Source organism: Sus scrofa, chromosome 13, assembly GCF_000003025.6.
Source record: "Sus scrofa isolate TJ Tabasco breed Duroc chromosome 13, Sscrofa11.1, whole genome shotgun sequence".
Taxonomy (NCBI): domain Eukaryota; kingdom Metazoa; phylum Chordata; class Mammalia; order Artiodactyla; family Suidae; genus Sus; species Sus scrofa.
In genome coordinates this window covers 139,167,553-139,194,808 of record NC_010455.5, presented here as the reverse complement: position 1 = coordinate 139,194,808, position 27,256 = coordinate 139,167,553, and the positions used below count along the sequence as shown (strand labels likewise).

At 34.3% G+C, this 27,256-nt stretch overlaps 1 protein-coding gene and 1 pseudogene across 18 annotated transcripts in view; both read left to right on the top strand.

The window, feature by feature from the left end:
* STXBP5L (syntaxin binding protein 5 like) overlaps positions 1 to 27,256 on the top strand; it is a 374,297-nt gene that overhangs the window by 296,419 nt on the left and 50,622 nt on the right. For 8 of the 18 annotated variants that reach the window (XM_021070284.1, XM_021070287.1, XM_021070296.1 and 5 more), the window contains 2 exons: positions 2,275 to 2,367; positions 10,508 to 10,558. The exons of 4 other annotated variants lie outside the window; for them this stretch is intronic. In XM_021070284.1, the coding sequence (XP_020925943.1) occupies positions 2,275 to 2,367; positions 10,508 to 10,558 (144 nt within the window). The remainder of the gene's footprint in view (positions 1 to 2,274; positions 2,368 to 10,507; positions 10,559 to 27,256) is intronic. 6 more of the 18 variants (XM_021070297.1, XM_021070289.1, XM_021070292.1 and 3 more) reach the window with 2 other exon arrangements.
* On the top strand, positions 13,215 to 19,186 carry LOC110256416 (annotated as a pseudogene).

The window sequence follows — 27,256 nt, the reverse complement described above, 5'->3', positions numbered from 1 at the left end:
TAACCCCCACAAAGTACCCACTATTCTGACTTTTAAAATTTTTTTCTACAATTATGTATTTATTATTTATTCATCTACTTATTTTTTGGCTATGCCTGTGGCATGCAGAAGTTCCTGAGCCAGGAAGTGAATCTACACCACAGTAGTGACAACACCAGATCCTTAACTGTTAGACCACTAGGGAACTCCCTTACTATTCTGACTTTTATCATCATGGATTGGCTTTTTGGCTTTTGGACTTTCAGATGAATTGAATCATGCAGTATTTACTTTTTTATTTTTTAGGGCCGCACCCACAGCACATGGAGGTTCCCAGGCTAGGAGCTGAATCAGAGCTGCAGCTGTTGGCCTACACCACAGCCACAGCAACAAAGGATCCAAGCTGTGTCTGTGGCCTACACCACAGCTCACTGCAACGCGGATCCTTAACCCACTGATCAAACCTGCATTCTCATGGATACTATTCAGATTAATTTCCCATAATTCCCGTAATGCAGTGGTTCTCAAACTTAAGCATGTATCAAAATCATGTGAAGAGTTTATTAAAATAGATTGCTGAGACCAAGAGATTCTCATTCAATAAATCTGGAGTGGGGCCTGGTATTCTGCATTTCTAGCAAGTTCACAATGGTACTAATGCTTCTGGTCTTTGGACCACTGGAAAACCATGGCTCTATGAAACTTTTTTTTAATATTAATTGTTCAGTAGTTACTTCCCCTCTCAGTGTCTATTTTGGAATCTCAGACCCTCACACATTTAAGTCTGGTAAAACAGACTGAAACATTGACACGAATATCTCTGAATAAGAGAGATCAGAAATCAGGAAAGCCAATACTAGTGATCATTTTATAACTCTGCTTTTCTACACAAATCTTAAATGCCCTCTAGCCCAATAAACTCTAAGTAAAGTAGAGTGAAGTTTCAAACTATTAAATATTTCCTTGAGGATAATGGGAGAGAACAGAGTAGGGATTGGAAGCTGAAAGGATCCTAATGAACCAACCAGAATGCTGATATTCTCACTTCCACAATAACACAATCATTTCCTATTATTCATTCACCCCCAAGTATTTAACAAATAATTTTTAGTATCTACAGTTTCTAACCACTGAGAATATACTAATGAACAAAATAAACATACTCCATGCCAACTGGAACCAACAGTCAATCTGCAGAAACCACTATTAAAGTAGTAATTATACAAATTGTTAGTTGTTCTTCCTTAAAGCTGTGTAACCCATTCTTCACTTACCAGGTAAGATTGTGCAGTTTGTGTACTGCATAAATATTTTTCCCAGTGGGGTGAGCAGGCACTAACATCTGCCTAAACTCCACCTAGCTAGCACAGAAGTGCAAACTCCTAAAAGAAACATCCCCTTTTTCTTTAGGCAAAGAGTTGAAAACTAACCAAGCCTTCAACTGTAGGGTTATGTCTTCCCACAAGATGTACATTTTTCTAATTTGTCCTTCTTGAAGGTGTGCCTTAAAAAATCATTTTTCTTAGGTTAAGATCTTTTTCTGGGCTAGCATTAGGTCCTAACACTGCTCCTTCTGATACTGCCATCCATCCTCATGATTCTCACTGTTCACAATATACAATAGACTTATGCTACCAAGTGCAAGTGAAGACTAGGGTAATAGAAATATTTATCCTTAAAGATATCTTTATAAAAGATATCACAAAAGGGAGTTCCCGTCGTGGCGCAGTGGTTAACGAATCTGACTAGGAACCATGAGGTCGCGGGTTCGGTCCCTGCCCTTGCTCAGTGGGTTAACGATCCGGCGTTGCCGTGAGCTGTGGTGTAGGTTGCAGACGCGGCTCGGATCCCGCGTTGCTGTGGCCCTGGCGTAGGCCGGTGGCTACAGCTCCGATTGGACCCCTAGCCTGGGAACCTCCATATGCCGCGGAAGCGGCCCAAGAAATAACTAAAAAAAAAAAAAAAAAGATCTCACAAAAGCTAATGTCACAGAATACTGAAAAAGAAATAATCAACTCCGTTGTTCTCAAACCTGGGTTAGAACTAGGCCATATAGCCTCATTTGAATGCTCCTTTTGTGTGATTCTGCAAGTCTAGAACCCCATTACATCCTCAAAAGAAGAAAGCTTCTTCCTTCCAAAGAGTCCTCTGTTGGGGCAATACCAAAACACTGAGGTAAAGGCACAAAATAGACATCCTTCCAAATAATTATGAAATTCACCTCTAAGATAAAAATTCTTGGTTCATTTGGGCTAAAGAATTACATGCCAATAGTTTTTTATTCCCTTCCTTTAGGACTTGCTACCAGAACTCCTGAGGCAGCACCAGGCTTTTATAGGAATGAAATACCAGCTGTGAGACAGAGGAATCAAGTACATCACTTGCCAGGTGAAAGTGAAAATCTTGGTTATGAACAAAGAATTACTCATATCCCCACAATTTTCTAGACTTCACAATTTGTCTCAAGCGCTTTGTTCTTATTTGTTGTGCTGAAAACACAGGTCCCTCATGGTGGATGAAGGAAGACAAATTTCCCTGAAGCAATAGTTAAAACCATAGACATCAACTTCATGAGATGTAAAACAGGAATTCTCAGGCTTTTGTGAAGAATTTTGAAATGTTCCATAGAATTTTGGTAGTGGTATTTTCTACTCTAGACCTGGATAATTTCATCAGGCCTATAAGAAAATATGGAGTGTCCACCAGAGAATTCAGGGAAAACATAAGAGCCAAAAAGTAGAGTAGTTTTGTAAAAATTCTTCCTAATCTTCATAATACAATTAAAAATTTTCTAAGATCAGAAACAACTATGATTATCATGGAAACTCCACCAAAGAATTGCAGAAAAGGGGAGAAAGAGGCAACATTTTCTCTCAAAAATAGTGAGAAGAGGAGTTCCCGTCGTGGCGCAGTGGTTAACGAATCCGACTAGGAACCATGAGGTTGCGGGTTCGATCCCTGCCCTTGCTCAGTGGGTTAAGGATCTGTCGTTGCCTTGAGCTGTGGTGTAGGTTGCAGACTCGGCTCGGATCCCGCGTTGCTGTGGCTCTGGCGTAGGCCGGTGGCTACAGCTCCGATTCGACCCCTGGCCTGGGAACCTCCATATGCCACGGGAACAGCCCAAGAAATGGCAAAAAGACAAAAAAAAAAAAAAAAAAAAAAAAGTATATATATTTAAAAAATTTAAAAAAATAGAAGAAATAAAGATCCTATAAATTTTATGTGGAGTCACTGAATATTTGATGTCATTCATAGGAACCAAATCAGAATTAAACACAGTTGTACATCTTTCTTAAATTAGGCACTCATTATAAAATGTTTGTGGCTAGATTCACAACTTTAATTACCAGTGTTCTAGACCACAAATAAAGTCAGTGACCAAGGAACCTAAAAATAATTGTAACCCACAATTTTCCAGACAGTAGTTTTTTTCTTATATAATACAATACCCCTATGATATGCCTTTTTCTGAGGAGAAAACTCAAGCTCAGAGTAGTCAATTAAGTGGAGCTAGAATCTCATTGTAAAGTCTGAGCTTTCCCCCTGATTTTCATTAATAAAATGGAAACAAGTCTTTGTTAAAACACTGCTTTTTTTTGCTTTTTAGGGCCACACCTGCAGCATCATTGAAATTACATGACATCTAAACAGTGAGAAATTGCTGACATAAAAAATACAATGTTTTGGAGTTCCTGTCGTGGCTTAGCAGAAACAAATTCAACTAGGAACCATGAGGTTGAGGGTTCGATACCTGGCATCACTCAGTGTGTTAAGGATCTGGCGTTGCCATGAGCTATGGTGTAGGTCACCAAGGCAGCTCGGATCTGACATCGCTCTGGCTGTGGCATAGGCTGGCAGCTGTAGCTCCGATTGAACCCCTAGCCTGGGAACCTCCATATGCTGCAGGTGTGGCCCTAAAAAGCAAAAAAAAAAAAAAAAAAAGGCAGTGTTTTAACAAAAAAGTTCAAAAGAACTTAAATGTATTTTGCATGAAACATCAGAAGTACAGTTTACCAATTAAGTTCCAGGAAAAACTGGTTTTCAAAGTAATTTTCAGTTTTTATATAAAAGTTTATAAAATTAACAAATTATCACATTTTGAATTTATTAAACCTTTTTTGCCAAAAAAATTACAGTCAACATTGTTATAGTAACTTAAAGCAAACAAGGTATTTTCATGTTGTGTTATCACATTTAATCCTACAGCAATCCTATAAGGTTGATATAGTTCTCATTGTATATGAGTGAAGAATTATGGCTAAGAAAAATAATTCTATAACTTGCCCAAGGTTATCCTGATAGTACATGGCTTAATTGGAACCAACCCAAATCTTTAGACCTCAAGGTCCTCTGACCCCAAATTATTTGACCACCTTAGGTGGGCTTTAAATAAATGTAGTTATTTCTGGGAGTTTACAAATCAAGATAGACAAGAACAGAAATAAAGTTGTGTAATCATTTAACACTTGGTCATAGAACACAAGCAGAGAGTCACTGATTCACTAACATTGTCTACATAGAAATGTAATACATACGTTAAAGTGGCAAGAAAAGTAGAGCCATCAATAGATAGACTTTACAAACATTTTAACCTAAACAACTTTTAATTTGTGCCATATTTATTTTACTGAATTTATCTAGGCCACACAGGTGGTATCTTCTATATCACGGAGATTGTGTTGCTCTAGTGGAAAGAGCATAGTGCTGGAGTCAGAAAAATTTGACCCTCCCCTACCACTTTCTACCATTATAACTTTAGCCAAGTTTCTTAATGTCAATAATATGCAGCAGTGGTTATTATAAAAGCAATGATAAACATCCATGGCCTGAAGAGACAACTTGTTCTCCTTGGCCATTCTAAATTTCCAAATAATGGGAGTTCTCATAGTGGCGCAGCAGAAACGAATCTGACTAGGAACCATGAGGTGGCAGGTTCGATCCCTGGCCTTGCTCAGTGGGTTAAAGATCTGGCATTGCCGTGAGCTGTGGTGTAGGTTGCAGATGCGGCTCGGATCTGGCATTGCTGTGGCTCTGGCATAGTCCAGCAGCAACAGCTCCAATTAGACTCCTAGCCTGGGACCCTCTGTATGCCTCAGGTGTGGCCCTAAAAAGACAAAGACTAAATAAATAAATAAATACATACATACATAAAAATAAATTTCCAAATAATAGATGTAGCATAGTCAAAGTAGAAATCCTTCACTGGAAATCAAAAAGTTAATCGAGTTGTTTCTAATCAACAAACAACTCATCAGAAGCTTTGAGTTAGAAATTTCTAATCTAGCTTTATATATTATTTCCCGTTAAAATAGTAACCATATTCAGACTGATTCAAGATTCACTCTATTCCTAAAATTTTGATTCAGATGTGGAACCAAGGATTACTGTAACTGAACCTTAACTGAATTTGGGAGGCAGAAAATCTAGGAGTAGAGATGCATAGTTTTGCAAAGGTTTATAGTCTGGTGCTATTATAGGAGTTGGCCATCACCTGGTCTTTAGACCTGAATTTATAGATAAATATTAATATATACTGTGTCATCACCTAATCTTTTCACTCATTTTCATCATCTTTGGTCTCTTACACCATCATACATAACAATTTCTAGGTAAGTCATTAAATGATAGATGGACTAGGTACATAATTAACCTTTAAAAAAAAACCTCATATTTAGTGAGATATAATTTACATTAAAAAATTCATATATATATATATATATATATATATATATATATATATATTTTTTTTTTTTATCCTGCCTTCCATCATGTTCTATCCCAAGAGATTGGATATAGTTACCTTGCTGTTACCTCATTGCTTACTCATTTTATTTTTTTTTTATATAATGATTTTTACTTTTTTCCATTATAGTGGTTTACAGTGTTCTGTCAATTTACAGCATGGTGACCTAGTTACACATACATGTATACATTCCTTTTTCTCACATTATCATGCTCCATAAGTGACCAGACATATACATATGTGAGACTGGGTCACTGTACTGTACAGCAGAAATTGAAACAACACTGTAAATCAACTATACTCTAATAGAAACAAAATTTTTAAAATTTTTAAAAAATAAAATTCAACTTTTTATGTACATTTATGAATTTCTTTCCTATGTTTTTAATTGTTTTTATTTTCAAAAATGTAAGCCATACTCTGTTAAAGTAGCAAGAATTTCCTGACAGTTTCCCAGAATTTAACAGAACTAGGATAATAGGAAGTCAAAATCTAAGACTCCACTTGCTAGAGCACTATTCCCAGCACTGCAACTGGATTACCTATGCTACTTTTCTCTGTAAGCCAAGATAGTCAATTTTTCAAAGTGTTGAAGGATTAAGTACTATTCTATGTGAGGATGCACTACATGATTTAAAAGAGATTTTTATGGAGAATAGGCCCATTTTGAATCAAGTATATGATGTCACTCTCAAAAAAAAAGTGGACTTTTAGGAAGTACTGTTGTGCAGAGAAAAGACATAATTATACTATGTGAATTGGAGGCTTTATCAAGTGTACTGTATTTAATCCTAGGCACTAGATTTTAAATAGGACCTGTTGTCCAGATAAGTCATTTTGTATATAGAATACCATAGTATGAACATCTTTCTTGCCAACTAAGTTTAATAGTGAAAATAATAGCTAATATTGAATGTTTGTTATTTACCACACCATACTAAGTGCTTTACACATATTCCCTTAATTAACACTGACAAGATCCCTATGAAGTAGGGACCACTTATTAAACCTATTTTATAGAGGAAGAGAAACAACCATTCTGAGATTAATTAACAAGACCAGGGTCACTCAGCTGGCAAATGTTTGAGTTACAATTTGAATCCAGTTATGTTTTTGATCACTGGGCTTCACTTCATCAAACTAACTTTGGAGAAAAGCAGAAGTCTTTGTGGAAACTAACTTTGGAGCAAAGCAGAAGTCTTTGTGGAGCTTTACAGAGGGGTTAAAAAAAAGTACCTAGTGTCCTCTAATTGGGACATTACTATTCTTGTAACTACTACATTCTCTTCCTCATTAGAAAATGGAAGATCAAAGATAAGAAAAAAAATTTAATTGCTCTAAAGAAACCAAAATGTATCTGTTAATTTTATACATTGTATATTATAATCACCTAATCTCGTTATATGTCATAATCACCTTAAAAAGCTGAGAACAATGATAATCTATATATCTATATCAAATTTAACAACTAAGGACAATATGGCATCTCTTGTATGGAAAATCTGAGATGCATCTCAGGAATTACTTTTTGGTAGAAATGTCCTGAATGAAAGTCCCATAGGTTGGTTAATGTTCATAAAACAGTAAAACATTATTGCTCAAAATGTGATCTGCCAACCTCTTTTATCACTATCATCTGAAACATTTCTTAAAATATAAATTCCTTACGACTAAATGAGAGTACCTGGAGATGGCCCCTAAGTCTCTTTAGATGCTTTAAGATCTAGCATGTGAGAACAAGAATTATTTTTTTAATTGCTCAGAGGTTATTTTTTTAATTGCTCAGACAGAGTAGTAAATGGTAAAGGAAAGTAGTTTAAGCCTAAATAGAAGGAAAATTTGCAGTAATTATAGCAACCCAAAGTTGGATTTTTTTTTTTTTAGTATCTTTGAAGATTTCTATCATAGAACTATTCAGACAGGTAGGATGTCAAGAATGTTCTAAGAGAAATGCCTACATTGAGTAGGATATTGGACTATAAGACCTCAAAGATTCCTTTGAGCCAGGATTCTCCCTTCTCTTAGTGTAGTGTGCTAAGCCAATAAGTAATGTGACATTTCTTTTTCCCATTTTCTTCCCTTCGGTTAACAATATGAAATGATAGTAGTATGTTTGCTCTAGCTACATAATAATAAAAATGAAGACATTCAGAGAGCTGCATTCCCAGGGGCACACTTGCAAAGGTTAACATGTGTTTTCACTCTATTTATTTCCAAGACTACTTGCCTTGCCTCTTATTCCCTCTTGCCTTACTCATCTTCCAACCCAAATTCCTCAAATGTTAACGTGTAACATGTTCTTCTAACATTTGAAACATGATCTCTCCATCTGTTTAGCTCTCTGAAGAGTGACCCTTCACCCCTGCCTTCTGACTTTACTGGGTTTTTTAAACATTCATTCAGCAAACACTTATTATACATCTACTCTATGCCAAAATTGATTAGGTATTGGGAATATAATCCCCATTCTTGGAGAATTCAAAATTTCAAGATGTTAGCCAGTGTTAGCCAGTAGTAGACAGAGTAAAAAAAAAAAAAAAAAGTCAGGTATAATAAAATGTAAATGTTATAAGAGAGATGCATAGGGTGCTATGAAAGTTAAAACAGTGGCACCAAATGAAGCCTTAACTGTGGAGCTGCATTCAGAAAGGTGGTGATTTTTAAGCTCTCTTGAAGGATGAGTTTACTAGTAACTGGACAGTGAAGAGAAGATTATTCTGTGCGTAAATAACAGACCCATTATAACATTATTAAAGAAGTTCACCAGTTAATCCCACCATTTAATCATTTCTTTTTTCTACCCATTTAAACAATTGAGGGTAGTGTTTCTGAGGGGGCCCCCAATTTTGAGGTAGGAAGTAGTATATAAGAAGCAAAGAAGGTAGGTGGTAAAGTATAAGGGGTGTTCCCCAAAGTGGAGCAGATTTAAGAGCCAGAATAAATTAGATACTAGACTAATAGAAAGGAACTGTTTGTCCTCTTTCTGAAAGCATCCTTTTAATCCATTTTTAAAATAATTTTACATAAATACATTTTTATATAATCTTTGTGCTGATTCTAAACCTAAATTTCTAAAATTTATCAATTTCTCCTTTATATAATTATTTTTAATGTCTTTTTATAGAGATGGCTGTCTGTTACTATTATTTTTATTAAAATGATAAACTTAGGGAGTTCTTATTGTGGCTCAGCAGGTTAAGAACCCAACATGGTGTCCATAAAGATGCAGATTCAATCCCTAACCTAGCTTAGTGGGTTAAGGATCCAGGTTTGCTGCAAGCTGCAGTGTAGATGGCAGGTGCAACTTGGATCCAGCATTGCTGTGGCTATGGCTGTGGCATAGGCCTGCAGCTGCAGCTGTGATTCAACCCCTATGCCAGGAGCTTTCATATGCCACAGGTGTGGCCTTAAAAAGAAAAAAAAATTGTGGCATTCATGCAATTTATACCCAGCAATAAAAGGTACAAACAACTGATGCATGCAATGACATGAATGAATTTTTTTTAATGATAATACTTAGATTTCCTTTAACATGTAGTTTAGTATGTCATATTGTAGTCAGCAGACTATGGCTCACAGACCAAATCCAGCGTGCCACCCATTTTGGTATGGCTTGCGAATCAAGAATGGGTTTTTTAATTTTTAAATGGTCAGAAAAATCAAAAGTAATATTTAGTGACACAAAAATATATTTAGGTTTCTATTATATTTAGGTTTTATAAAAGTATTATAAAATGTATTCCTATCATTCCAGCTGAAATATTAGAGATAGTATCAAGAATATTATATGACAGATAGGAAGATTAAGCTGCAAGTTGATAAAGGCATTTTTTTCCCCAAAATTTTATAACTAGGTAGTAACAATTCATAAATTTGCAAGTCATGTTTTCTGATTTTAAATTGAGTATTCTTTCTATTATATTATCCTGCATCTTTATTTTAGAATAACTTTCCTAGTTATAAAAAAAATCACTCATTAGAAAGTATAAATTGGTAGTATCAATTTGAGTCTTAATAAAGTATTAAATTGACAGAAAAGATTTCTAACATGATTTCCCCAATTCATTTCTTTCTATAACATATATTCCAGTTAAATATTTTATGAGATGCCCAATGTAGAATTTTTATTAACAGATAAATGATGAGGCAAATTTTCAATAAACTGTAGACGTTTTCTTGGTTTATTCAAACAATTTATGACTGATTTATAATATATTTATTTTCATATATTTTTTATTTTCAAGATTATCTTATATACTTAATTGTAGTATTGTGCTATTCAATATTGAAGTCATTTCATCTGCTGTAGGCATGGTAAAGTGTCCTTAACTACAACACACACATCTATAATTTTTTTCTATTTCAAAAAAATATTTACAGGGTTCATCAGTGTTTACCCTTATCATTGTTATTTATGATATGAATTTATAATTTGTTGCAATATTTCTTTACCTATTAGATTTATCTAAAATTTATTTTTGGTTCTTTCTAAAATAAAAAATCGCTTCTCATGCTACATGTGAAAAAAAAAAAACTATGCAAAGATACACTTAATTTTTTACCCTAAGAACAATTGCTTTTCTCATGTTTCTGTTTGCATTTTAAATATTTATACTGAATGACAACAAACTAACATTGAACAATATTTCTGCTTCCATACATGCTCACTAAATGTAATACTCTTCAGGATTTCAATAATTATACTGTAAAACGTACTGTTCCCTCACACTCCTCTTTAATTTTATGTAATTAACAACTGCCTTTTTCCTTTTTCTGTTGTTTCAGTTAAAGGATCAAGAAAGTTAAGTCTGCCAACAGATCTTAAGGCTGATCTTGGTACGGTAGGAAAAAGCCAACAATTTTTAGTTTTCTTACATTCATTTGGCTGAACATCTTAACTAACCAGTCCATGAATAACAGTATTACTAGATGGCAGTGTTTAATGGCTTTCCAAAAAGGCTTTCTTACAAATCACCATACAGTTCTGTTGGCAGCATTCAACATTTTGTTTGTTAACAATCATTTTACCAAATTATATTTTATAAATCATTACACACCAAGATATGTAATATTTTGGCATTTTATCATGAAAATGTTTTTAAACATTGGCTAGTCATGCATATATGCCCTTTGTGACTGTAATCATGTAATGAGCATCATTTTTTCTGAAATTATTTTTCCTTTTTAATAGCAGCAAAATCTGATACATAAAAGAATAGAGTTCTTATTACTTGGGAAAGTTATAGAAAATTTGATTCACTTTTAGTTTGTATCTTGTGGTGATCACAGGCTTACTTATAATTCTAACTCTGAAATAAATAGGGTCTTATTAAATAGGCTTTCATAAACTTTTCTTTCAGAATCTTTATCTGCTTGTTCCAAGACTGTTTTTCTCTTTTGAAATTTAATTGAATTACCTTTATATTCATCTCCTTTATTCTGACTTAAAGTCATAGCAGTAAGTCCTACTAATATCATGGTTAAAATAAGAAAAATACAATAATTGGTCTCTGCATTAGAGTGTTCAGAGCTGTTTCACATACATTATTTTATTTCACTTTCCTGACAATTCTTTAAGGTAGTTATCACTATTCCCAATCTTTTTTTTCCAGAGCAGAAACTGAGGTTATATTGTTAATGAATTGTAGAAGTAAGATTTGACCTAAATCACAGAACATAATACCCAAAGTCTATACAGCAGATTCATATACCTCATCTCATTGTTTCTAAATTAAATAACTATTAGTCAACAAATAGTTTATTACAATTATTCAGGAGTTCCCGTTTTGGAGCAGCAGAAATGAATCTGACTAGGAACCATAAGGCTGCAGGTTTGATCCCTGGCCTCACTCAGTGGGTTAAGGATCTGGTGTTGCCATGAGCTATGGTATAGGTCACAGATGCAGCTCAGATCCTATGTTGCTGTGGCTCTGGCATAGGCCGGCAGCTATAGCTCAGATTGGACCCCTAGCCTGGGAACCTCCATATGCTGTTGAGTGCAGCCCTAAAAAGCAAAAAAAAAGAGAAAAAAAAAGATAAAATCTGATTGCATATAATTTTAGATGAACTTTATTAAATTAGATAATTATGTTATAGTATTTTTAAATGCAAAGCACTAACGTATTCAGTATTATTAGTTCAATATTAACAAAATTGTTATGAAGCTAATTAGTATTTTACCATTGTAATTTATGTCAAAGGAAGAATCAACATTCTAGTTCTATTTATTGACCTCCTACTACATGACACCATACTATATGATTTGTATATATTATCTGAGATAGTTCAATAATATTGTTCCCACTTTACAAGTAAATTAATTAAGGCTATGAAAAATTAAAATTTGCTTAAGGTCATATAATAGCAAAACTGAATTTTTATCAAGTATATATCATTGCAAAGCTTATAATCTTACAATTACCTATCATTTTGCATAGCATGTACTGTTACAAATGTCAAATGAAAACTATTTAAAGAATTACACTTTTCTCTAGAAAAATATGCATTCTGATAGTATTTACATTGATTTCCACAGTTTATTTACTAGAATGTTGAAAAGGAAAATAGATGATTCCCAGCCCACTTCTATTATTTATTAAAAGTAGCAAAAAAAAAAACCTCTTAATTTTAATTCTACTCTGGAGTTCAGTTAGGTATAGTTATTTACCAATAAACATATTAATAAACAATTTCTACAAATGTCAGTCTCTGAAATCTCCTTCCCAATTGCTTCACTCTCACTCTTTTTATATATACTTTAAACAAAGATGAATTATGAAAATTCACATATATATAAAAGATAAAATAGTCAAGTGATAAACTTTACTGAAGAATTTTTTGCAATTAAAAGGATTTACAATAAAATTTCATTAATCTCTAAGTAGTCGTCAATGTAATTTTATTTTTAATACTTATTTCCCACAAATCTCCAGAAAAAAAAAATATAAGTATTCTGAAAGAGGACACATGTTTTTATATGTGTAAATTCTTCCAACATAAAACCTTGGTGTGAAATATACCCTGGGTTGTTTTAGCATGGCTTTAAGAAGATTATTTTCCAGTAATGTATAATCCAACAGTGAAGGAGGGAGATGTGTAAAAAGCTATTGCAATACACGAATAAGGGCCAGAAGTGGGATAACAACAATTAAAATGAAAAACAGAAGTGTTACCATGGGAGACTTTACAACTGATGGGATTTAGAACAGTGGCGGGAACATGGCTGGTAAGGCATCGGAAACAGGAAGTCAAGGATGACCACAGAGTGTAGGAAATAGCTCTTGTGGAGAGTATCTGGTTTGAGAGAAATGAAAAATGAGTTCAGGTTGCTCAGGGACATCCATGTTAACCTCTCAGTCAACAATTAAAAATGTAGGGACTGTTGGAGTTCCCAGTCGTGGCTCTGACTAAGAACATGAGGTTGTGGGTTTGATCCCTGGCCTCGCTCAGTGGGTTAAGGATCCGGCTTTGCTGTGAGCTGTGGTGTAGGTCACAGACGTGGCTTGGATCCCTCATTGCTGTGGCTGTGGCGTAGACTAGCAGCTGTAGCTCTGTTTGGGCCCATAGTCTGGGAACCTCCATGTTTCCTGGGTGCGGACCTAAAAGAAAAATAAGAGGAGTTCCCGTCGTGGTGCAGTGGAAATGAATCCAACTAGGTACCATGAGGTTGCAGGTTTGATCCCTGGCCTCGCAGTGGGTTAAGGATCCGGCGTTACCGTGAACTGTGGTGTAGGACACAGATGCAGCTTGGATCTCATTTTGCTGTGGCTGTGGCATAGGCTGGCAGCAACAGCTCCAGTTAGACCCGTAGCCTGGGAAGCTCCATATGCCGCAGGTGCAGCCCTCAAAAGGAAAAAAAGGAAAGAAAGTAGGACTGTCTATTGCATAGTATAGGAAATAATATTTAATATCTTGTAATAACCTGTAATGAAAAGTAATCTGAAAAAAATATATATGTAACTGAATCACTTTGCTGTACGCCTAAAACTAATACAATATAGTAAATCAACTATATTTCAGTTTAAAAAATAAAGGGGAAAAATATGTGGAGGTATAGGGTAGGGGGGAATCTCAAGCCCAAAGTAATAGGTAACAACCATTTGTATAAAAATATTAGTGACTGTGTAATATGAGCTATTCCCTGAAGACAAAGGAAATAGGGCAATATCTCTGGGAGCTTTGGATACTATTGTAACTTCTTTGTTAAAACAGTCCTTAACTGGAGCAGAAGTAAAACTACAGTAGGAGTATAACAGTAGGAGTAAAATAATCATAATAACAGAAAAAAATCTCACATTAGACACTCAGGCAATTAGAAGCCTTAAGTAGTTAGTTAGTAATTTATGAAGTAGTTGCCAGAATCGTGGGAAATTCCTTTATACTTAACATTTTAACATGTAGTGGAAAATGATCATGTTTTTCAATTTTTTACAAAAAATAGATATTTTTCTAATAAAGATTTTGAATTAATAACCTAAATATGAATTTTATAAAATTCAGATCTTGAATACACATAATCCAGGGGCTGGCACATAACATTTTGAATATAGTGTTATATATGCATCATAGAAATAGACCTCCCTGAACCCTTGAAAAAAAACCTACTACAAGATGTTCTCCAGACAATGAAAAAAATGCATGGAGATGCCATGGTCAAAGAATAAGTAGTGACTGCTTAATTTAATTGTAGAACTAAATCAACAGTGACAAATATGGTTATAAAGTAAAATGTAAACTTAAAATCCATAATGATATGGAAATACTATAATTTTTAATTTTAGAGTGAAGAGGTTAAAGTTGCTAGCAAAAGAATTAATAATTCTATAGCTAGGTATGGTGGTTAATTGATGGTGAATTGAGACGGGAGATAAGCAGTGGAAGAGGAATTATACCAATTTCACCTTTGATAAGGAGAAATCAATTGATATTATGCATATATATAGCAAATTTAAGAAGAATTAAAAATACACCTTCAAAAATATACCATTAAAAAATTAACACCACAAAACTTCAAAAATTAGGCAACAGATAATCATCTAAAATTGAAAATAAGAAAATGCAGGCCATATGGTGAAAGGAACTACATAAGACAGAGAAGAAGGAAGAGAGAGAAGTAGAAGTGGAGGAGGAAGAGGAAAAAGAAATAACCTACACAAAAGTTGCAGAATGGAATAGGCCTGTTCATGTTGACTGACCAGAGTCTTCCACTCTGAGCTTATCAGAACTGCCCTGAATCCAGCTTTCTAAACTTTTAAAAATACCAAAAAAAAAAAAAATGTCCCTTCAATAGTTTTTACTAGAACCAATCACTTGCCATGCTTGGAACAAGGATCATACTTAAGATTGCCTTTAGCCACAATAACTGAAAAGTTCACATCTGTAAGAGGAATGGGAGTCAGTGGTGAAACCTCGTAAACTCCAGAAGTACAATGGAGACATCACGGGTATTGGTAGGGCTTTAAAGCATGATCATGTTGTCCTTTTCATGAGTCAGAAGGATGGAGTCTGGAAGCTAACCTTGGTGACACTGAGAATCAAGTAAGCCTCTTTTGTGAAGTGGTCTCCTCTAAAGAACAAATTTGCTATGGATAATGAAAAACAATTCACTTCCATCTGTCACTTGAGTATAAAGATGACAAGTAGGTAAGCAAGGACATTAAAAAGCCAGTTCATTCAACTATTCTTAGTTTGGATCGGTATCTCAATAGTGTCTCACTGGCAGCAGGATTATGAGACTTCAAATGCAGATTAAGTACTTCTGCATATAATTATAAAGTGGATGAAAGGCCAACCAGTATGCCATGGAGCAGCAAGGTACCTTTTAGTTAGCTGATGTCAGAGTTTTGTGGCACTGGAAGCTGGGTCCCAGGTTCACCTTCTCTGCCAGTGGGAGCTCTCTGGCCTGGGTCAGCCATGACAGCACTATGTCCAGTGCTGGTATCTCAAACAGTATTCAGGTTTGAATCTGAAAACAAAGTTCCTGCCACTCCTGAGCTTATTACATCTCCCAGAGAATGGTGCTGCTGGCCATGAATGCTGCCCGGTGCTCTTTAAGATGACTCCATCTATTGGACTTTCGTCCCCAACTACACATTTCAAAACAAAACATCCAGCACAACATGTTAGCCATGGAACACTTCCACAACATGAACAAGAGAGTCCTGGTCAAGCAACACAATACAGCTTCAGAGATCCTGTACTGGAGTAGCATTACTAAAGTACCTATTGATAAGGTAGACAAGAAAGAACATCAGAGAATTTGTCCTATAAAAACCAGTTGGGCCATGACAGTTTGGGATTTCAAGACCCTAGAGTTTTCCATCCAAGGCCTTCAACTAAGATCTCTGAGTGAACCTATCATGAAAAACTGTTACTGACTGTGTCTGTCACTTGCAAGATAGGAAAGCCAACCACAAGGAAACACTAAAAACACATATCATGCCAATACAATTTGTGTTCTCTTTGAATATAATTGGTGACAATATTGGGTTTTTAAAGTCTTTTAAAATTTTTATCTCTTCATGTAATGTTTACTTTTTTGTTGTTTCATTCAATTCTAGCCCAAAACTTCTCTTTAAGCAGTTCGTTATGGAAAATTGTCAAATTAACTTAAAAAGCAGGTAGTATGTAAATTGTCTCCCAGAAAATTAAGTAAAAACACTTTTTTTTAATGAAAGAACAATGATGAAATGTCTCTCATGTCAATAGATATAAAAAGTGAATTACTTTACTTAGAAGAAAAAGGTAAGTGTGTGTCACAAAACAAAATTCACAAAAGAATCATCTAAAGCCAAGTGATTCAAAGATTAGTAATAGGAAGTATTAGACAACTACTAGCAAAAATAAAATTGGAGTTATGATGTTAATATTAACCAAGTTCAAGGCAAAATAAGTTAAATTGTAAAAGTGTGGTTATTTATAGTGATAAAATGTACCATCCACAATAAAACTGTTTTACAAATTTTAATAAACCAAATAATGTAGGACAACTCTTACAGTTTTCGATATATAAGGACTAATAAGAAATAAATAGAAAATGTGCTAATAAGAAATAAATAGAAAATGTGCTAATAATGAGAGAGTCTAACAATTTAATGACAACCTAAGACAAAAAGTAAGAAAAACCTCAGGAGAAAAAGAGACATAATTTACTTGGAAGATTTATTTAATATACCTTGAACTTTATTTCTTATTATCCCTCCCATTTTTAAATTTAAAAAAAAATTATAGGTGATTTACAATGTTTCTTCATTGTAATATACCTGAACTTTATACCTTGAAAATATGTTATGATTTCAAGTGCCCATTGAAAAATTTATAAAATTTAAACCTATGTTAAAATGACAAAGAAACCTTCAGTTCTTAAAAGTAGGATATTACAAACCACGTTTTTAACACAGAGTAAGGACCTGAGAAATTAAAACACAAAAATAGAAAACAGAAACCATCTCAACTACCTGGAAGATTTTAAACCCTCAAACAACTCTTGGGCCTGGTTTCTGACATACTATATCAGTAGCTAGCCTTTTTATTTTTCATATTCCCTGTTATATCATGGATCAAGAACTCTGAAATCATAGACTAGGGTCTAGAATATAATTGAGAGAAGCTATAAAACTATTTATCCAGAGTAGAGAACAAAGAGGGGGGGCGGTTTGAGGAAAAAATTCCAAACTACATTAAAAAGACTAAAGCTAAAAAAGACTACAAAAATTAACTATTATAATAATTCATTCTATAGGGAGTTAATTCTATTTAAAGAATAACAAGACTTGAAAAATAAGACTTTTGAGAAACCTAGAGCAATAAAAATAACTTTAATTTTTTTTAAAGATCAAGAAATCATTGACAACACTGTAAATTAACTATAATGGAAAAAATAAAACTCAAGGAAAGAAAAAGACATGAAGCTAAAACAAGTGCAAATGAAAGAGCCAATTTAAAATCTTCTATAATAGTGAATGAACAAATAGGGACTTTTAATAAAGAAATAGAAATTATGAAAAGAACCAAGTGGAAATTTTGGAGCTAAAAATTACAGTAGCTAAAATGAAAAATTCACTGGAAAGATTTAACAGCAGATTTGAGCAGACAGAAGAAATTGGCCAATTGCTCCTGACTCAGAGGAACAAAAAGAAATGAAGGCAAATGAACAGAGGATAAGTGACACCATCAAATATAACAATATATTATGGAAATACTTGAAGGAGAAGACAAAGATCAAAGGGGGAAGAAAGAATATTTGAGGAAATGGCTGAAAACATTGCAAACTTGAAAGATCTGAATCTATTATAGCCAAGAAATTCAATGAACTCTAAATATGAACTCACAAAGAGACCCATACTGTAACATATAAACAATCAAACTTTATGAAGACAAAGAATCTCAGGAGTTCGTATTGTAACAAACCCAACCAGTATCCATGAGAATGCAGGTTTGATCTCTGGCCTCACTCAGTGGGTTAAGGATCCAGCATCATTGTGGCTGTGGTGTAGGTCAGTAGCTACAGCTCCAATCTCCAATTTAACCACTAGCCTGGGAACTTCCATATGCTCCAGATGTGCCCCCCCCAAAAAAAGAAAAAAATAGCAAGAGAGAAGTGACTCATCCTGTATATAAGGCATCCTCAATAAGATTAATAGCCAATTCCACATCAGAAACCACAGAAGCCAAAAGGCAGTACAATGACAATATCTAAAGTGCTGAAAGGAAAACAAAAACTAAAACCTATCAACAAAGAATTCTTTATCTGGCAATATTTTCCCTCATGAAAATGAAAGAGAAATTAAGACATTCCTAGATAAACAAACATAGAGAGTTTATCACTAGTAGACCCTCCTTACAAGAAATACTAAAGGGAGTCTGCCAGCTGAAATGAAAGGACACTGGATAGTTAACTTGAAGCCATTTAAAGCCATCAAGAACACTGATAACGGTAACTATATAGATAGATGTCAAAGGCAGTATTATGTTTTTCTTTTCTTAACTCCTCTATTTTGTTTCCTTCATGACTTGAGACAAATATATAAAATAATAAATATAAATCTTTATTAATGGGCATACAATGTATTAAAGATATTAAAACAACATACAAGGGGAGGTTGAGGGAGCTCTACAGGAGCTGAATTTTGCATGCTATTGAAGTTATGTTGGTATCAAAATAGACTTATAAATTTAGGCTATTAATTGTAATCACCAGGATAACCATTTGAAATTAAAAAATATACAGGAAATGAAATGTGTAGGGAATAAAAAATGGTGTATTAGAAGAAATGAGTCAAACAAAAAGTTGTATCGGAGCAATTCAGAATCAATAAAAGATATGTATTTTGAAAACAAGTAGAAAAATGGCAGAAGTTGAGTACTTCCTTATTAGTAATTACTTTAAATGGATTAAACTCACCAATTAAAAGACAGAGGTTGGCAGATTAAAAAATATATATGGGAGTTCCTGTCATGGTGCAGCGGAAACGAATCCAACTACGAACCATGAGGTTGCAGGTTCAATCCCTGGCCTCACTCAGTGGGTTAAGGATCCGGTGTTGCCATGAGCTGTGGTGTGCATTGCAGATGTGGCTAGGATCTGGCATTGCTGTGGCTGTGGCATAGGCCAGCAGCTGTAGCTCTGATTAGACCCCTAGCCTGGGAACCTCCATATGCTGTGGGTGCAGCCCTGAAAAGACAGAAGACAAAAATAATAAATAAATAAATACATAAATAAAATATATATGATCCAGGGGAGTTCTCACTGTGGCACAGTGAAAACAAACCCAACTGGTATCCATGAAGATGCGGATTCAATCCCTGGCCTTACTCAGTGGGTTAAGAATCCAGCAATACCCTGAGCTGTGGTGTAGGTCACAGACATGGCTTGGATCCTGCATTGCTATGGCTGTGGTATAGGCTGGCAGCTGTAGCTCCAATTCAACTCTAGCCTGGGAACTTCCATATGCTGTGGGCGCAGCCCTAAAAAAAGGGAAAAAAAAAAATATATATATATATATGCACACACACACATATATATATGAATGATCCAACAATATTTTATTTACAAGAGACTCATTTTTAGATAAAAAAACATAAATAGATTAAAATTATAAGGATAGAAAAGATAGTCCATGCAAGTAATAACCAAAAGAGAGCTTGGGTGGCAATATTAATAACAGATAAAGTAAACTTTAAGTCAAAAGCCTACAAGTGACAAAGAAGGATCTTATATACTGAAAAGTATCAATTCAGTTAAAAGATATAATAATTGTAAATAAAAATGCACCCAACACCAAATCCCAAATATATGTAGCAAACATTAATGGAAATAATTAAAGGGAGAATTAGACAATTCAGTAATAATAAGGAATCCAATCATTTGCTCTCAATAATGGATAGAAAATCTAGACAGGAGATCAAAATAGAAAGAGAGGATTTAAATAATACTGTAAACCAACTAGTCCTAATCGACATAGAGTACGCCACACAATAATAAAAGAATATATATTCTTCTCAAGAGCATATGGAATACTCTCCAGTAAAGCGCTTATTTTAGGCTACAAAAAAAATCTCAATAAATTTTAAAAGATTAAAATTATAGCAAATTTTCTCTTTTACCATAATGAAAAGACACTAGAAATCTGAAATAAAATAAGAAAATTCACAAAACTTGGAAATTAAACAGCACACTCTTAACCAATGGATTCATGGGGAAATTACAAGGGAAATTTGAGATACTTTGATACAAGTGAAAACAAAAAAACTAAATGTATAGGTTATACCAAAGACACAGCTCAGAGGAATATTTGTAGCTATGAATGCCTATATTAAAAAGATTTAATCAATAACTCTACACCTTAACAAACTAGAAAAGAAAAGCAAATTAAACCTAAAGCTAGCACAGGTAAGGAAATAATAAAGATTAGAGAGAAAATGAAACAATAGAAAAAAATAATCAACCTATACATTGGTTCTTGGAAAAGATGAACAAATTGACAAAACTTTACCTAGACTGACTAAGAAAAAATTAAAAATTAAAAACAGGAATGAAAGTGGGAACATTAGTATCACACTTACAGAAGAAAGGATTGTAAGAGAATACTATGAACAATTGTATGCCAACATTAGATAACCTAGATGAAATAGGCAAATTCCCAGAATACTTGAATTACCCAAATGGGCTCAAGAAGAGAAAGAAAATTGAACATAGCTATAAGCTGACATTGAGTCAGTACTTAGAAACTCCTGACTGCAGTGGCTCAGTTCACCACAGAGGCACAGGTTCAATCCTCAGCCCAGCAGAGTGGGTTAAGGATCTGACATTGTTGCAGCTGTGGCATAGGTAGGAGCTGTGGCTTGGATCCAGTACCTGGCCCAGGGAATTTCCATATTCCGTGGGTGCAGCCATTAAAAAAAGAAAGGAAGGAAGGAAGGAAAAAAAAAACTCTGCCAAAAATCACATCTACAATAAGGTATGGAAATAATATATTCCAGTATATATTCAAAATGTTAGTAAAATTCAACAATTTCAGTGTCAGAAATGTATTAATCAGAATTGTTGAATAGTAATCTTTCAAGTAAGTTAAAACACTTGTTCATACAATATGTTAAAATAGTGAGGGGGAAAGGTTTTCCACTGTTACAGAAGAAATTTAGAAATGACACAAAAAAATTAAAGTGAAGATATAAACTCGTATGCCAAATTTAAAGAGGAAAGTCTTTTTAATAACTTTTAACAAATATATAAAGAGTGGATAACTAGCATTTGAAGTCCAAAGATTCCCATGGTTTAACCAAACTGTTAATTTCTAGTTGAGTGGCCATAAGCTGGTCTGTCCATTAACCTGGACCTCAGTTTCTATATTAGAACATAGTATTGATGCTTTTTTGACCACATTCTTCCCAGAATTTGAAATGAATACACAAAATACATACTAGTGCATATGCATAATCTCTTGTATGCATAATCTTTATCAGCCCATGTACCAAAACTTAGTGAAATATTTTCAGTATTTTTTGAATAGTGGAGGATTTAGAATATTGGTAATCAAAATATTAAGAATTATAAACTTTTGTTATTAGATTAGAATGAAATCAACCTGTGAACTTTTCTTATCTACCACTGTTAAACTTTATTTCACAACATTCTAATCATAACAATCCTTAAAATATACAAATAAAATATATTAATAAAATAAAAAAAGAATTGATACAAATTCTTTTGAAACTCTTCCAAAAAATAGAAGAGGAAGGAACATTTCCTAACTCTAGCAATGACACCAGCATTACTCTGATTTCAAAGCTAGACAAACATCACAGGACAATAGAGGCCAACATTCCTTATGAATATACATGGAAACAGTTTTAACAATGTATTAGCAAACAAAATTGAATAGCATATTAAAAGGATAACGTAAAACTTGTATATTGAAAACTACAAACATTGATAAAAGAAATTAAAGAAGACCTAAATAAGTGAAAGCACATTCCTTTTTCATGAATTAGAATGCTTAGTATTGTTTAAATTAAAAAAAAAATCTAACAGATTTAATGCAGTCCTAGTCAAAATACCCATAGCCATTTTAAATAATGGAAAAGTTTATCCTAAAATTCATGTGGAAATGCCAAGGCAAGAAAAGCCGAAACAATGCCGAAAAAACAAATTTGGAAGACTCACACTTCCCAATTTCAAAACTTCCTTTGTAGCTACACATATCAAAACAATGTGGTATTGGCATAAAGAAAGACATATAGATCAATGATAGAATTGAGGGTCCGTAAATAAAACCATACATCTATGACCAATTGATTTTCTACAAGTTTCTGCAAAAATTCAGTGGGGCGCAGGGGGGACAAGAAGGGGGGTGAAGGAAAATGGTTCCTTCAACAAGTGGTGCTAAGACAACCAGAAATCCACATGAAAAATAATGGAGATGGACAATTACCTCCTACCACATGCAAAAAAGAAAAATGGATCAATGACTTAACTTGAAGAAAGAAAACTATAAAACTCTTAGAAGAGGAGTTCCCATTGTGGTGCAGTGGAAATCTGACTAGTATCCACGAGGTTGCGGGTTCAATCCCTGGCCTTACCTGGTCAAGGATCTGGCCTTACCATGAGCTGTGGTATAGGTCACAGACTGCGGCTCAGATCCCAAGTTGCTGTGGCTGTGGCTTAGGCCAGCAGCTATAGCTCCAATTTGACTCCTAGCCTGGGAACCTTCATATGCCACAGGTGTGGCCCTAAAAAGCAAAGAGAAAAAGAAAAAAAAAAAAAAGGAAGAAAAGAAAAAAGAAAACAGATTGGCATTTTCTTCTAAAATGAAAACAATTACTGTATTATCTAACAGTCTCATTCCTGAGTTACTTATTCTAGAGAATGTAAACTGATCTTCACGCAAAATCTGTAAACAATGTTCAGAGCAGATTTAATTGTAATAGCCAAAAACTAAAAACGACCCAAGTGTCCCTCAGTGGGTGAATGGTTATACAAAATGTGGCACATTATACCATAAAATACTATTTAGCAACAAAAGAGAACTATTGATATTCACAACTTGTATTGTTCTCAAGAGAATTGTGCTGAGTGGGGAAAAAAAAAAAAAAAAGCTGATCCTAAAAGAGTAAATACTGAATGAATCCACTGATACGACAATCTTGAAATAGCAAATTATAGAGCTGGAGAACTGATTAATGTTTGCCAAAAGTTAGGAATGAGTAAGGGAATGACTAGTGTAGCTGTAAAAGAGGAACACAGGAGACACTGTTGGTGATAGAACAGTTCTGAATCTTGATTATAGTTACCCAAATCTACACATGTGAAAAAATTATGTAGACCTACACATACATACACACAAATAAGTGTATCTAACACAGATAAAATATGAGTAAGCTCTATGAACTGTGTAAATGTCATCCTCTTTGTTTTGATTTTAAACTATAATTATGCAATGTATTAGTGATGGGGAAATGGGTGAGGAGTACATGGGACCTCCCTGTACACTTTTTCTAAAATAATAGATATTTTCAATTTTGTATACAATTTTTAAAGGCTATACTCCATTTACAGTTATTACAAAATACTGGCTATATTCCCTGTATTGTACAATAAATATATTCTTGCAGCCTATCTTACACCTAATACTTTGTATGTGCCACTCCCCATCCCGGTATCGCCCCTTCTCCCTTCCCTTACCCCACTGGTAACCACTTGTTCTCTATATCTGTGGGTCTGCTTCCTTTTTGTCACTAGATTTTTTGTATTTTTTTTTTAGATTCCATATGTAAGTGAAACTATATAGAATTTGTCTTTCTCTAGCTTATTTCACTTAACATAATGCCCGCCAAGACCACCCAAGTGGCTGCAAATGGCAAAATTTCTTTTTATGGCTGAGCAGTATTCCATTGTGTGTGTGTGTATGTTACATATATGCTACATCTTTATCCATTCATCTGTTGATGGACACTTAAGTTGCTTCTATCTTGGCAATTATAAATAATGTGGCTATAACCATTGGGATGCATGTATCCTTTCAAATTAGTGTTTTTGGAGAGTTTTTTTTTAATATATATACACCCAGAAGTGAACTTGCTGGGTCATATTGTAGTTCTATTTTTAGTTTTTTGAGAAACTTTCATACTGTTTTCCACAGTGGCTGCACCAATTTACATCCCTACCAACAGTGCAAGAGGGTTCCCTTTTTCTATTTTTAAAAACCAATTTTACATACTGCACACTCCCCTTGCCTCCCCACCCCCACACATACACAGAGCCTCTCCACCTATTAACATCCTCCACCAGAGTGATACCTCTGTTTTAACTGATGAACATATATGAATACATCATTACCCAAATCCATTGTTTACATTAGGGCTCATGCTTGATGTTTTAACGTGTGTAATGACATTTATCCATCATTATGTAATAAATTAGATACAGAATGCAGAATAGTTTAACTGCTCTTAAAATCTGTATCAGCCTATTCATTGCTTCTTTCCTCTTAACTCCTATCAACTATCAATCTTTTTACTGTCTACATAGTTTGCTCTTTTGAGAATGTCATACAGTTGAAATCATATAGCGTGTAGTCTTTTCAGGTTGACTTCCTTCATTCAGTAATATGTATTTAAGGGTCCCCTTTTTTTCCCATGGATTCATAGCTCATTTCTTTATAGAACTGAGTAACATTCCATTGCTTGGAGGTACAACAATTTATTTATCCATTCAGATTTTTGTGTAGATAGAAGTTTTAAACTGCTTTGAATAAATACTAAGGTGCATGATTGCTGAATCATATGGTAAAAGTATGTTTGTTTGTTTAATAAGCTAAAAAACTGTTTTCCCACAGTCAATTTTGCATTCCCACCCTCAATAAATGAGTTCTTATTGTGCCACATCCTTCCAAGCACCTGGTATTGATAGTGTTTTGGATTTTTGCCATTCTAATAGATGTGTAGTGGTTCCTCACTCTTGTTTTAATTTGAAATTTTAAATATATGCTTATTTGCCATCTATCCTCTTTGTTATCTGTTCAGATCTTTTGCCCATTTTTAGTCAGATTGTTTTCTTAAAGTTGCATTATAAGAGTTCTTTGTATATTTTGGTTTACAGTGATTTATTAGGTACATCTTTTGCAACTATTTTCTTCTAGTTTGTGGCTTGTCTTTTCCTCTTGATAGTGCCTTTTACAGAGCAGAAGTTCTTAATTTTAATGAAGTCACAATTATGAATTATTTTCTTTCATGGATTGGGCCTTTGGTGTTATATCTAAGAAATCATCATCAAACCCAAAGTCGCTACATTTTCTACTATGTGGATTTACATTTCATTTTAACATTTAGGACTATAATCCATTTTTGAGTTAATTTTCATGAAAGTGTAAAATTTGCATCTAGACTCATTTTATGTGTATGAACATTTCTAGTTGTTCGAGTATCATTTGTTGAGAAGACTGTCTTTTATCCATTGTATTGCTTTTGCTCCTTTGTCAATTAATTGACTATTTGTGCAGATCTATTTATAGGTTCTCTATTATGTTCTATGGTATACTTATTTTTTTCATTGATACCATTTTGTCTTTATTACTTTAGGTTTATATTAAGGCATAAAATCAGGTAGCATCATTCCTATGACTTTGCTTCTCTCCTTTAGTATCATATTGGTTATTCTGGGTCTGTTGCCCCTCCATATAAACTTTATTATTATTTTTGCTTTTTAGGGCTGCACCTGCAGCATATGGAGGTTCCCAGGCTAGGGTTCGAATCAGAGATACAGCTGCTGGCCTACACCACAGCTACAGCAACACCAGATCCAAGCCGCGTCTGCCACCTACACCACAGCTCATAGCAACACCAGATCCTTAGCCCACTGACCGAGGCCAGGGACCAAACCTGCAACCTCATGGTTCCCAGTTGGATTCATTTCTGCTGCACCATGATGGGAACTCCCCATATAAACTTTAGAATCAGCTTGTCAACATCCATGAAATAAGTGGTTGGATTTTGATTGGAATTGTGTTGAATCTGTATGTGTTGAAGCTATGTATTAATCTGGGAATAACTGATATCTTGACAATATTGAGTCCTCCTATCCATAAACATGGACTATTTATTTGTTCTTCAGTTTTTTTTTCAGTAGAAAAAACTTTTTTTGTAGTTTTCTTCATATATGTAATACCTATATGTATGTATTTTATTTTTGAGGGCACTAATGTGAATGTTATTGCTTTTAATCTAAAATTTTGTTGTTAGTGTGTAGGAACGTTTTTGTTCCATATGAATGCTACCAACAGGTGACCTCAGCCAAGAAATTTTAACACTCAAGTGGATAGAATGGTCCATTCTGTGGATACCAGTCAGCTTCTTTCCCAGTTACCCTTTCATCATCAAATGGTTTTATGAACAAAGTAGCCATAGTGGCAAGGATACAGGTTATGTATGAGCTCAGCAACATGGACTTCCACTCACCAAGGCCAACCTGGCTCCAACCACTGTTGAGTGCCCAATATAACAACAGCAAATGTAAACACTGTCTTCAATATGGCACCATTTCTTGGGTGATGAGTTACCCGGTGGCAGGTTGATTACACTGAGGCACTTACACTGAGCCTCTTTCTTCATAGAAGGAACAGCATGTTGTTCTTACCTGAAGAGACGCTTTGGTTATAGCTCTACCTCCCCTCTATGGAATGCTTCTGCCAAAACTGTTATCCCTAGACTTACAGAATGTCTTATACATCATTATTCCATAGAGCATTTCCTTTTAAGGAACTCATTTCATACAGCAAATGAAGTATTGCAGTGGGCCAGTGCTTATGGGGTTCACTGATCTAACAATGTTCTTCATTATCCTAAAGCAACTGGCAATAGATAAGATAGATAATAGAAATATAGACACACAGACACACAGATCTTTTGATTAATGTTAGAATGGTATGTCTTCCTCCATCCATGTACTTTTAATCTATATATGCATTTATACTTAAAATTTCTTGTAGACAACTTAGTTGGGTCTTATTTTTTGAATCACTCTGTCTTTTAATTGATGTA